Source organism: Podarcis vaucheri (genome assembly GCF_965113315.1).
Source record: "Podarcis vaucheri genome assembly, chromosome: 9".
Classification (NCBI taxonomy): Eukaryota; Metazoa; Chordata; class Lepidosauria; order Squamata; family Lacertidae; genus Podarcis; species Podarcis vaucheri.
In genome coordinates, this window is record NC_138767.1 from 26007350 (window position 1) to 26021237 (window position 13888).

At 48.2% G+C, this 13888-nt stretch overlaps 1 protein-coding gene across 4 annotated transcripts in view; it reads right to left on the reverse strand.

Moving 5' to 3' along the window:
• Nucleotides 1–5852: 5852 nt before the first annotated feature.
• PITX2 (paired like homeodomain 2) overlaps nucleotides 5853–13888 on the reverse strand; it is a 34927-nt gene continuing 26891 nt past the window's right edge. For all 4 annotated transcript variants that reach the window (XM_082237950.1, XM_082237947.1, XM_082237948.1 and 1 more), the window contains 2 exons: nucleotides 11542–11747; nucleotides 5853–7362 (listed from right to left, as the gene is read on the reverse strand). In XM_082237950.1, coding sequence (XP_082094076.1) covers nucleotides 6799–7362; nucleotides 11542–11747 — 770 coding nt within the window. In that variant the 3' untranslated portion in view covers nucleotides 5853–6798. The remainder of the gene's footprint in view (nucleotides 7363–11541; nucleotides 11748–13888) is intronic.

The window sequence follows — 13888 nt, forward strand, 5'->3', positions numbered from 1 at the left end:
GCTGCAAGGCAGCTAGCGGCTAGCTAGTTGCTAGCCTAAGTAGCTTCCTCTCTGGTATCTCCTTTATTACCTACCGGCTACGCCTTGACGTGAGTGGTCAGCGGGACTTATCTCCAGTAAACCTGGAAATAAATTTCATTGAAAGAAGATGTGGTGGTGGGGTACAGCTCTACTTGGATTAAATTGGGAGAGGGGTGAGGCTAGATGTTTGCAATTTTTGTAGGAAAAGGACATACTTATTGGCATTGGGCAGTGATTGTCAACCTACGATTTAAAATCTGCTGCACTTAATTTGCGGACTGGGGAGGTGAGTGTTTGCAATGATTGGGCATTGCCGATTCATAATCGATCGATTCAAGTCATCCGCTTGAAGTCTCTCAGAGCTAAACCACCAGTCCACCTCCATCGGCTGAAGTGGGGTTGTTCGGTGGATCCCACACAGTGGCCGGCGTGTGAAATGCATTGTAGACAAAAGCGTAGGACAATCCGATCGTGCGCCTGTTTACTTAGTAACAAGACCAGCCGAGTTCAACGCGACTTAGTACACTGTCTGGGGACAGAAGGCTCCGATGTGAGAATAGGTAACCCTTATCTAAGCTGATTTGTGTCTTTTCACTTTAAGGAGTCTCAGTTCGCTTTAAATCTCCCTCCCCCCCCCCCTCTCTGTCTCTCTCTCTCTGTGTGTGTGTGTGTGTGTGTGTGTGTGTGTGTTTTGAGACTCACTGATTGGGACAGGAATGGTGCGTGTGTGTTCGGTAAGCGTTCTTGCTCACCCTGTGGGAGGGTGAGGAGGTTCAGCAATCTAATTAGCCGAGTCTTCGTACGGATCTGGAAAAGAGTAAATCTTTCCTGGTTCGTGGAAGATTAACTGTCCCGGCCTACCGGGGGCGACTATTGAGAGTTACATCTGTCTAGTCTGCGTATCAAACCAGGCATTTAGCAAGCCAAATCATATGCCCTTAAAATATTTAACTATCACTGCATTAAATGCACCTTTAAAGTCAGTTTGCACAGCTGTGAATAGAAATTTGATTAAAAATTGGACACATATTTCTCCGGACATATATTTCAAATTGGGGTGGGAGGATTCTGCTAATAAGAATTGTATTTCGAGAGATACGCAGGTATGCATCCTGTATGTCTGTGTGTAGACATTGTGTGTGCCATGCACTGTTAAAGCTGGCGTGAAAAGGTAATAAAACACTCACAAAAACCGCACATTCTTCTTCAGCGATATTCACTGACTGTCAATGAGATAACACTATTTGGGAACAATTCAGAGATTATATACGTACTTCATTTCCCGCGTCCAAAATTTGGAATTCTTGTAGATAGAGCTGGATAAAATATAGTTTAAGTTGTTGCCTGGTGAAACCTCCAGCGGGTGGGTGTGTATATCGTGGGAATGCAATGCACAATTTACATTTTTAATCCATTTAACAACCCAATGAAAAGTTCTCCTCGTCCCTCCCCTAATCCTTGCAAGTACGTTTTGTCCTTCGTAAAATAAATTCCCTGGCATTCGCGGACTCTGGTTTTTCTTCCCTTTATTATCTGTTAGCTCTTCAAGCTCACTTTGACGTTTTAGCTTCCGTTAAGTGCAGACTGTTAAAATGCCGAAGAACCGAAGCTGTAAAACAACAGCAAACAATAACACCGCTAAATTGTGAAGTGTGTTTCCAGGAACGTAATCCTAACAGTTTTACGGGCGAGGGACAAAGAGAGACCCAAAACTGGTTTCTCTTCGTGCTTTTGGATGCCTGAAGTGTGCCCCGATCTTAAGCACGTTTCCTCGGAGATAAGCCCCCTGTGTTCAACGAAGCTAACACCCCCTCCCAAGTGTGTGTACATACAAGCTTTAAAATATGATCTTAGTTTATTGATCCAGTAATCCAAGAAGGAGAGGAGGCGATCTTTCTTTCTTTCCGTCGTCAGGAGCAGGCGAATGCCCGGGAAGATGGAGGAATAGGCAGCCGCTCGCCGTTTACCGCTGCAGAAACATCAAGAAGCCACCCAAGTCTCTTGGCTTTTTTTCTCCCTCCAGCTTTTAATTCCTTCCCCGACGAAACGTGCTGGGTTCAGCCGAGCCGAGCTCCTGAAGGCAATCAATAGCCCGTCTATATTCATAAAACTTTCAAAACATCCGCTCTTCTTACAGGCCCACTTCTGTCCCTCCACACGCGCACGCGGGGGGGGGCGTGCCAAGATCTCCCTTCAAACTCTGCCTGCCTACTTTACAGGGAAACCAGGCCGGGGGGGGGGGCGGAGCGGGAGCAGCGCGGAAAGTGACGCCCCTCGATGGGAAGGGCGGGGAAAGGAGTCGGGCTTCTTTTTTTGTGGATTGCGATGTGGATTCCTAGCCAGACAGCCCTGTTTGCTCGCACCCGCCTTTGGGGTCAGCCGCTCGAATCTCTCGTCGGCATTTCTAATAGAGTCCTCAAGAGAGAGAGAGAGAGAGAGAGATGCCACAAGTCCAGCCGGTTAATTTATGGCTTTGGGGCTTTAAGACCTGCAACTTGGGAAAGCGATGTTTTCTTCTTTTGAGCCAGCTTTCTTCTCTGGCCTTGCATTTCTCTCTCTCTCTCTCTCTCTCTCTCTCTCTCTCTCTCTCTCTCTCACACACACACACACACACACACACCACGTCGTTTCTCGGTCTTACCTTCCAAGGAGGGCCGCGATTCTGTTTTTTGTGGTGGTGGTGTTTTTGTTTTGTTTTTTGTTTTGCTTTGAAACGTCAGAAACACAACCCCCGGACGTCCAAGGCCCCCCTGTGATTTACTGCCTACTCCAAATATAATCTCATTATTATTATTTTCCTTTCTCAGGAAAAAACGAGCCCCCTCCCCGCTTTCCCTCGGGCTTTTATCTTATTAGACGGGGCAGAAGGAAGAGAAGAAATTCCACTCCCTCTCGGGAAGGGATTTAATTCAGGGGTTTTCTGGGATAGGCAAGGGGTACTTTCTCCCCCGATTTCTGGCTGAGCTGAGGAGCGCCAGAGGCTCCTGAGAGGGGAGATGTCGCTTGATGCGTGATGTGTTTTTTTTTTTTTTTTGTGGGAAATAACCACAGTAAAGGGTGTTGTGGAGAACGAGGGCATTTTCCCTTTCTGCCTAACAGTGGGGGGGGGGGCGCGAAAGTGAGGGGGGCAGAAAATAAGTCTGGTGCGGTTCTCGCCAAGCTTACCTGGGGATTCAGTGGGGCTTACTTCGAAGTAAACGTACGCAGAGTCCCCTTCTCTCCTCCCCCCCCCACTCCCAAAGCAGAAGCAATTAAAAGGAACTTACTTCCGAGTAGTTCCGTGCGTAGCTCCAGAGATGACCCGATTTTCATCGTCAATCGGCCCGCCCGGAAATGAGATACGAAGTCTGTGATCACGAAAATATTTTTGAATGCATGAATTGGCTAAAGAAAGGGCGAGATCTCCGTCGGTTATCAAATGCAAGCTGATAGTCGTTGAGAACAATTGGCTTAATAATTACCATTCGTTTAAACACAAAGGCGCACAAGCACGCACAGACACACACCGAGAAATGCCGCCAGGCTCCTCTCACGCTCCGGTCGGAAGTGTTGACCCGAGGAGAAGGACGATCGATTGAAAAACCTGGCCTTGGGTCAAGGACCTTGGCATGTTCGAAAGGCCCTTCGGCCCTCGCAAAGGAGGGAACGGGGGTTCCTTGGGCCTTGCAGGAAAGTCCTTATTTTGAGGGACTCCTTGGGCTTCTCTCTCTAGAGAGAGAAGTAAGGAGACTGAGACGAATCCATTCCCTTCCCCGCCCCCCTTTTTTGGCGGGGGGGGGGACATGAAAACAGATTGCTAAGATCCCAGTGTGGTTTAGAGGACAGCAGATAATTTGGGTGGTCTCTAGCTAAATCTTACTCGGATTAAACCCATCGAAATGAATACGCCTAATTTAGCCATGGGTCTACTCTGAGAAAAACTTAGTTGGCTACCACCCTCTACTTCTGCTGGGTTTCAGTGGAACTGAACTTCCAAGTCAACCAGCCTGGTGGTGCAGTGGAAAGAGTGCTTGAATCTTGTCCCCACGCTGCCCTGAAGCTCACAGGCTGACCTCGGGCCAGGCACTCCCTCTCACCCTATCCTATCTCATAGGGTCTTTGTGAGGATAAAATGGAGGTGAGGGAGAACCAGGAACTCTACCCTGAGCTGCTTGGAAAGAAGGTGGTGTTTGAATGAATAAGGCAAAATGTTTGGAGTCGCCTTTAGTTGAGATTCCTGCATTGCAGAGGGTTAGACTAGATGACCCTTGGAGTCCCTTCCAGCTCTACGATTCTATGATTCTGTAAGTGAATTCAGGTGCACAGGCTCTTCCGAGTCCTCTTCGCCCTTCCTTTACCTCTCTCTTCTCTGCAGTCTCCATGGGGTGGGGGCCTTTTGTAGACTTGAGGGATCTAGTGTAACACCCTCTGCCCCCCAAAAGGAGAAAAGGGGGAGGGACGGAAAGGGGAAAAAAATTAATCTGCAGCTCCTGGCAACCATAAATTAAACGCATTATCTGGTATCTACGTTTTGAAACCGGGAAAACAAAGGCGCATTTGTGTGTTCTACCTATTGGTAAGGTTACAGCAGGGCGGGGGGGTGGGCGGGAGAGGAAGAGAGACAGAGAGACAGAGACTTGGGGAACGAGTGGGAGGGGGAAGAGGGTGGCCAGTAGCTTAACTCCTGAGATGCGCACCTAAGGAACCCTTTCCCACTCTTTTTAAACCATCTCTCCTCTCCCTCTCTACTGCTGCTGCCCGCTCCGGGCGCGCGCCGTAATTCATCTTGATTTGCTTACCCCCCACCCGCAGACTTGCAAAACTATAATCCCGTATCGTTTGGCGAACAAGCAGTTTGAGAATGAATGGGTCAATATCTCTACGCGCCCAACACAAAGAGCGCGACCTTTCCCCCCCGGCTACAGATTGCAGGACAAGCCTTCTGAAAGGAGCTGCTCCAGAACCAGCGACCCTCTCCCGGATTCCTCTGGCGGAGCTGGACGCGAGGCGCGGCGGCGCTTTTAGACACAGCAGGCTCTGGTTTCTCGGTTTCTGCAGGAGGGGTGGGGGTGATCCGTACAGGTTTAAGGAAAGAATTTCTGTTGGTATGGTTTTTTTAAAACCCTCAGAAAGGAACAGATGAGAGAGAGAGCGGTAGGAGCAGACAATGGAGAGACAGATAAGAAGATAACCTGGCCGTTTTATTGATTCAGTTGTTATTATTCGGCACAAATAAGGCAAAGTTAAACAAAGTTTAAGTCCCAGTGATTTCACTTGGATTTAAGAGCGTCGTTTAGAACCTCCAGGAGAAGCTCTGAAGAGCAGTTGCCGGCCAGTACTGACGCTGCTGAGGGAGGCAGAGCAATGGTCTGTCTCAGTATTCGGCAGCCACCTATGTAGGTCCTTAAGTCAACAGGACTCTGAACAGAGGTGGATCGCGTTCGTGATCAGTTAGGTTAGGGCAGTAACAGCAGAACCCAGCTTCTTGGGAGGAGAACGATCACCTTATGGGGACGACCCTTGTAGAGATTGAACTCCTCACCCCCTTCCTACCTTCCTTTACACCGCCATCGACATATTTGGGCTGCAATCCTGTGCACAGCTCCATTTAACTCAGCTGGGCTTCCGTCTGAGTAGACATACATAGGACTGCACCAACAAGACTAAAAATGAAAGACGTAGAAGACGTATTTGCTAGTAACAATGGACTTTTGTGGTTGTATACGAGCGAGGTGAGCAGGCAGGTTTCCTCCGCGCTCACCAAAAGGGAGGCTGGAGATCAGCAACCGGACAATATGTGGGGACATCCCTCTATGCGCTTGAACGGATTAAAAAAAAAATCCAGACCAAACTGTATGCAGTATATTTTACTCCCATGAAAGAAAACACATTTTTTTCCAATGTTGTCAGAAAAGGAAAACACTATTATACGAAATGTTATACACAGGGTATGTTTACATTGCAGTTTCAGCGTCGCCATTGCATCCACCAGAGGTACTATTCTAAAACCGATATTCACACAATGGGACTTCTTCTTCTTCTTTTTTTAATAATAATAATTAATAATATGTTAGAAACATACAGTCTCGCATTTAGTATATACATTCCCTTGCTCGCAAGCGGAAAAAAAGAAAAAGAAAAGAAATCCCTAATGTCTTGTGTAACATGCTTTATTTTAAAGCCTAACTTTTAAAAACACTGTGGATATTTACTAAGAACTGCTTTTATAAAATTAATTTGACATTTCGATATATATATACATCCTTTCCCGTCATTTTTTTTATTTTAATGTTAACAATGCTAAACATAAAAAATAACAAGCTTATAGGAACATTAAAATGTCATAGTATAGCGATTCAAACGTTTGTCCGTATTTTATATATATTTATAATATATGTCCTTGTAGCTGTTGGAAATACTTTTTTCTTCTTCAGTGAAAGGTAGCAGGAGAATATCCTTTGAAAACAAAGGGACTCGCTAGTTTCAGTGGTATCTCTTGTGCCTCTCCCTAACCCTTCTCCTTCTGGTTTACATTTTGTCTCAATTCCGAAGTCACTCCGCTGTTTCCATCTCCCGTTCCATTAGTGCCCATTTACTTTGGATTCGAACGTTCAAGTCCTTTGATTGCGGAAGCGAGGCCTCCTCCCTCGTCCATTCAGAATTGTGCGCCTGCTTGTTCCTGTGTCTCTGGGTTTGTTTGTTTTTTTAATGGGTGGGGGGGAGTTCTTTGTTTTCTGAACGCAACCACAACAACAACAAAACAAGGGACGAAAGGCGGCAGGCCCTCCTGTCTCTCTCTCACACGGGCCTGTCCACGGCGTACTGGCAGGCGCTCAGATTGGAGGCCGGGTTCTGGACGCTGGCGTAGCCGAAGCTGGAGTGCTGCTTAGCTTTGAGTCTCAGGCTCGCCAGGCTAGAGTTACACGTGTCCCGGTAAACGTAAGGAGGGGTCGGCGGGGCGTACGGGCAGGCGGGTGTGGGCACGGCCGAGTTGAGGGAGGGGTTGCTCAGGTTGTTCAAGTTGTTCAGGCTGTTGAGGCCGGAGCCGGGCACGCCGGTGACCGCCGAGGGCACCATGCTGGAAGACATGCTCATGGAGGAGATGGAGTTGGGCGGCGAGAACATGCTCTGCGACGAGAGCGGGTTGACGTTCATGGAGTTGAAGAAGGGGAAGCTCTTGGTGGAGAGCGACGCCGACGTCAGGCCCTTGGCGGCCCAGTTGTTGTAGGAATAGCCCGGGTACATGTCGTCGTAAGGCTGCATCAGCCCGTTGAACTGCGGCCCGAAGCCGTTCTTGCACAGCTCCGCCTGCTGATTCCGCTCGCGTTTCCGCCACTTGGCCCGGCGGTTCTTGAACCAAACCTGCAATGGAGGGGAGCGACGGGTGAACGGGAAGAGGGGGGCAACAAAACAAGGAGAAGGATAGGGAGGGGTGGGATGGGGTGGGGGGAGAAAGCCGGTCACTGTAGGGAAGGCAAAGCAGACCCGCGCGCCGCGCAAGCATCTCCAGAACTTTGAGGAGGACACCAGTAATGTTGTCCTCCTGGAGCCCTGGGGCTCCAGCAACTTTGGGGTACAGCATGAAGGGTAGAGGGAAGGCTAGAACCCGAGAAGAACCTGCTGGATGAGACCTAGCCTAACGTCCTGTTCTCACAGCGGCCTTCCACCACGCACAGTTGGCTCTTAACACCCCCCCCCCCAAAACACACACTACTGCTGGGGAGTCGTGAAGCAGTTTCCACGTACAAACTCGCAGTGAGCCATAAACGGGACGGTTTTGAAACAAGCCGCTAAGCCTGCTGCCTTGAAAAGTAATAACGCCATCAGACACAATTCGGGCAGAGAAAATACGTTGAGGATGGGAGCCTGCAGAAGATGCCTATGTTTATCTTCCAGAAATCTAACATGGGGGAGGTAGCTCCCCACAAAAAGCACTTATGTCTCAACCTGCCCCGCCCCATGTTTTCCCCCCTTCCTGATGCTGCCACTGCAAATCATTGGAGCCTCCGATCCTATGGCTTCTTCTGTACTCTTACAGAGATTAGTTGGAAGTCATTGGGAATTGCTTCCCAGTTCCCAGAAAACACGTATAGGGGCCGACCTTGTGGCTGCCAGTCCAAGTTTATTAGCTTGGGAATAATCTCTGTTGACCCTCGGTGCCACTTACTTTCCGGTCAACGTGCATCGCATCGGGGTCTACGGCTGGAACCCAGAGCCCCTCAGAGGGACTTGCGCCCAGAAAACGTGCTCAGGATCCTCAGGTCTACATTCTTGCTTGGATCCCTTAAATCGGAGATACTAACTCCCGAGTAAATCTGTTAAGGCTGGGGCACCAGAAACCGAAGCAGAAGCCGGTCTTAAGAGCATCCCCCCCCCCGTTTTTTCTTAGCACGTTTTACAGCCTGATAAAGCAATTTACAGTGGCTGTGGGAGAATATTTGATCCCGCATGCACTGGATCTGCGCAATAGATCCCCGTTGTTTCTCTTTAGAGCGCCGGCCTCATTCCTTTCAGAGGGACGAAAACCGCCTAACTGGGCCCTGGCTGAAGCTGCTTTTGAATATCTCCACCTATATATGACAAAATATCTCTTGTAGTGCAAAATGCTCGTGTCATTCATCACAGGCTTTGACACCCGGCCAAGGAAACGTCCTATATATTATCTATCTGCCGCTTTGGTTTCTGCTCGCTTGTAGGTGGAATCCTTCATTCGGTTCACACTCCATTCATTTTGTTTTTCAGGGAGATCGCGAACAAAGGGGATGGGCTCCTTCCCCCTCCTCCACCTTTCAGTTTCCCCCTCCCTCGATTTCCGACAAAGAAAGAAAACACTGAGTTTGCACCGAGAATCCAACTTTTAAAACCTCAGCCCTCTTTCCCAAACCGAGGAACAGAATGCATTTTAATCCCATCGATATCTCCTCTCTAGAAACAAGACGTAGGAACAATAATAATATTTTTGAAATAAAAATAACTGGGCAAGCCGTCATAAATCTTTACCTCAACAGCTTGTTAAAGGGACCAGTCCCTTTCATGTGCTAATCGCCAGTAAAGCCAAGCCACGTCCGCCCCATCTTGTCCTCTGCTCGTTTGGCAAAGTTGCCCTTTTCACTACGTGCTAAAGGGCAACAGCCTCCGCCGCGCAGACAATGGCGAAGGCGTGTGTCTCGCTCCAATCCACATCCCGCCGCCTGATTTGCCAGTCGGCCGCCTGCAAAGTTATTATGTGGATTCGAACCGTCGCGGGGCTCTTCCCGTTCTGTTTACACAGCCCGTGTTTTACGTTGCAAATCTCCCTTTCGACTGCACCGTTCGCTCGCAGACGCCTAATAAAACCCAATACCCAGCGCCCGCGAACACCACCACTTTCCCCCAAACATAACACGCTACATTCCCCAAAGCACATGCACGGCCGTCTCCAGGTTTCAAAGAAGTGGGGAAAATAAACCTGTAAATGGGGGAGGGGAGCTGTTCACCTCTCCACTGCCAGCGTTTTCAAAGTCATATTTTTAAAACGCACATTTGCAGGAGGGACTTGAGGGCAAGCTGACACTCCCCCCCCCCCGCCGCCAAATACAAAAGCGCAAGCTTCTTATAGAAAAAGAGCCAGTTTTTCTACAATCGCATTTCCACATAAACTGACCTAGTTGCATCTCTTCCCCCTTAGAGACTGCTCTCCTATGCATCCTTACTGGGGAGCAGGCCACCCCAGCAGGCCACTGCGAGTTCTTCCCCAGTAAAACCACGGTTTGTAGAGAATTGCAAACCCCACTAAACCCAACTGCTTTGCCAGCTCAGTTACTTAGAACACGCACACACACCATGTAGGTAGCTTTGTTGATTTATTACAAAAAACAACAACAATAAATCTCAAAGCCACGGTATGGTAAAAACCTTAATTAGGCCTAACCAAAATGTCACAAAGTCGTGAGTGCGCTTACTTGCTTGCTTAGAAGTAAGTGCGGCAGATTTCAATAAAATTAAGCTCCTTTTGTTTTCGAGAGGGGAGGACTCTAAAGATAGGGCAGGAGGCTCCATCGGCTTAAATCTGGACATTTTCGTTTAAATGCGCGGCTATTGAATAGACACCCAGCCTGAATTGAGTCAACAGCCAACACAACCAGATTCCTCTGTGTCCCTTTAGATTTTTTTTTAATTACTCCTTGTTTATTTCCACTAAGCAGCTGAGCCCAAACTCTACAGACTCCCATATTTTTTAATTAAAATCTCTGGGATTTGTTTATTTCCAAAGCACTGTAGCAAAAACTGATTCCTCCAATGAATGCAACATTTCGCATTTCGCATTGGTCTAATCCAAACCCCCAATTTAAATTGTAGTTTATATGTATATAATTAAAGCATTATTATTTTTGCGCTGTTTACACCCAAGTCCTAATCGCATTTAATTGGGAATAAGAAACAGAGATATGAACGGGTCCTACATTAACTTAGGTACCAGGCGGTTTTTATTTTTTAAAAACGCTCTGATTCCCTACACACTTTCTTGGGAGTAAGTCTTGTTGACTACAAATGTCGTTATTCCAGGTAACATTTGTTTGGGAAGGCTTTCACGCTTCTAACCAAAACAAACATGGTTTACATTTGAGAAGGAGGAGGCCTTATTTTCTGTTTTATGTATTTATTTGTTGTTGTTTTTTAAAGAGAGTAAGCAACACGCTGAACATCCCTGCTCCTAGTTTCATGGATTGCGCTGGGACTTTCTTTAATCTCCTCAAATCTCCTGACCTCATAGCAATCCTAACGGAATTACTCTAAAGTAATTTAGCCACCAATTGCAGTTCTAAAGCTCTTTGCAAGCCGGCTAGGAGGGGGATATACCAAACTGGAAAGGTTTTAAAGGCCCACAGAGTTGCAACTTACTATCCCTACAGAGGGAAGCTTGTATGAGGACACCCGCACTGCCTCTCTTTTCACGGGACTTTCTTCCATATATAGAGACTTGGGGCTGTGATCTGGGTTTCCCCCCACTTTGATTTCCCGGAGACGGGACTGCACGATTCTGCTGCGTTTTAGCACTCTGATCGATCCATCAATCTTGGCAAGAAAGGGGTGGCGTGGGTGGGGAGAAAGCCACCGTTGTTGTGAAACCTGAGGGTGCTTGGGGCGAGCGAGGGGTGGGGAGAGGGAAGGAAGAATGCAAGGAAGGGCAAGTTTTGGGTGCCTTCGATGGAGTCAGAGGCCTCGTGTGTTGCGCATCTCGGGCTGCTGCGCACACGTCGGAGCCTGCCCCGGGAAGCTTTCTTGGCGGCGCTTCCCATAAAGTACACATCCAGTTCAGAACACGCCGCGCAGCCATCCATCATATTCGGAGAAGATGGCAGCCTGCCTCGGCCTGAGAGGGAAGCAGAGAGGCGCTGCACCGGGGCCAAAGCCCGCCTCGAAAAGGAGGCCAAATCGAAAGCGGCGCCTTCCCTGCGCCAGCCAAGCTACTCAGGTTCGTTCGCCTCGCTGCTGCCTCTTCCAAAGGGCCCCAACATTCACACATACAGAACAAAGCAGATCGCTCGGGGCTCCCCTTACCCTGACTCTGGCCTCGGTGAGGTTGGTCCAGACGGCGATCTCCTCCCGAGTCGACATGTCCGGGTAGCGGTTCCTTTGGAAAGTTGCCTCGAGCTCCTGGAGCTGCTGGCTGGTGAAGTGCGTCCGCTGCCGCCGCTGCCGCTTCTTCTTGGACGGATCCTCGGCGCCCGCGTCCTCATTCTTGCTGGGCTGGCTTTTGTCTTTTTCTGCAAAGGAAAAGGCAGTCGCGGGTCAACAGGCTGGCGCGGATTGGGATTCGGGGGGCGGGGAGAAAAAGGGCGGGCGGAGGGAGAAGGGGATCAGCCCAAGCGCTCCGCGGCCCCGCTGAACCGGCCCGCGGCCCGCAGTCGGCGCTCTTCCCAAGGCGGTTGAGCCGAAGTAGCGGGGGGGACGGGACGGGTCGTTGCGAACCGGCGGAGAAACATGCGGTTCTAAGCGCACTTGTTGTGAAGCCAGTCGGCCTAATCGGAACGCAGGGTATCTACTTCCATAGATTTTATTTAAAGATCGAGGGGTGAACAAGCCCAATCCAAAAGCTGCTCTCCTAAAACTGTAATACAAATAAAGGCTACGGAAGTAGTTTCTTTGGAAGCAATGAGGTTTGCGCTGAAATAAACGCGCTTAGGATCCCAATGAAACACACACACACACACCAGATAAATAGGAAAACCCAAGGCCATAAATTGAAAAGTAACCGTGCTTCAGACTGAAAAGTCAGGCTGTGTCCTTCAGCGCTATTAAAAACGTTGCCACTTATATCCCAGGAGTTAAGTTTTCGAATGTATATCGACTTCAATCCAAGTGCTTCCTTTTAAAAGTGTGCACCAATACGAGATTAATACAGCAAATCTGAAGGCCACCTTCTTACGCACACGGAAGTCCTTCAGTGATGTCACGGAAGGCTTTCCCCCCTCACACTACAAGAAGTATGGGACTGTGATTCAGGATTGCCCTAAATTAATTCCAATTGAGCGTTACACCTAGATGCATTCGTTATATGTAACAGGTATAAAATACCTCTTGCACTGACAGTACACGCTGTGCAGCTGCAGACTTCGTGTATATTGCATCTGTATCAATACAGCTGTGTGCACATGCACATCTTTAAAATCGAACACGGATCTGCATTTACTGAGGCTCTCCTCCGAAATACCTACAAAGATTGCAGCAATACTGGTGTACTATGCTACATCGTTCTCCTGTATCTAGACAAGGCCACTCTGGTGCTGATTCACGGATCGAGCATCCAGAAATTATGTTACAATAATGTGTCCTAAATCGGTGAGTCGGTCTAACTTCCACTCACATTGCATGGTATTCGGCCAAGTTTTACTCTGAGTAGATCTATTGAAATCAATGGCCCAAACAAAGGCATGTTCATTCATTAAAGTGGGTCTGCTCGCGGTAAAACTTAGTTTAATGCCACCCATTGAAGTTAATGAGTGTGAAGTGTCTTTAAAGATGGAATATATTTTCAGAACTAAATGTGTTTATCTCAAAGTTGTTGGGATTGCCCCCATTAAGCCCAGTGAAGACCCCTACATTCTCGCTCATGGTGATAGTTGCAGTCTCTGTAGCACATACGACTGCAATTCCTGGGCATGTTTTCATTCAGGCAAATATCATTTATTTTAATCGGGCATGTTTACTTCCGAGTAACCATGGGTAGGATCGGGTTGGATGAAGATATATGTCATTGCATCCTCGGTCAAGCAGAAGCACTTAAATTGAAGTAGCCAATCCTCCAGGCTCCACTGAGTTTAACGGAACAGTCATAGGTAGGTGTACTTCGGATTGCAATCAAACAGCCCAATCCTAAACACGCTTACTCAGAAGCAAGTCCCAGTGTATTCAACTAGGACTGGCTGGTTGAAGTGCGCCCCTGAAGTAGCAGTTTAACAGCCCACGCACGTTTACTCAGAAGTAACTCCCATTGATTCGAGTCGAACTTACTCCCAAGCAAGCGTGCAAAGGATCCTTTGACACCACGATCCTATGCATATTTCATCGGAATCCAATCCTACTATATTCAGTAAGACTCACTGGAACGAAACCACCATGGATAGATGGAAATCCATGGGCAAATCTGAACTCTCTTTTCCCCCAGGACCCTACAAGGTTCCTATACAGTAACTTTATTGGAATTAAATTTCACCTAGAGCTTCGGCTACATTTGTACTAGATGCAGTAAGTGCTGTTATATAGAGAGCCCGCTTGTTTGTTTTTAAATACATTTCAGAGTGACAGGATCTCAATCACCGCTCTTTTACTGAGATGGTCTGGCTAAATCACGACGGAGACTGCATTCCAGTTACAAGCCCGGGTCCTGCTGTCTTTCCTGCTAGGT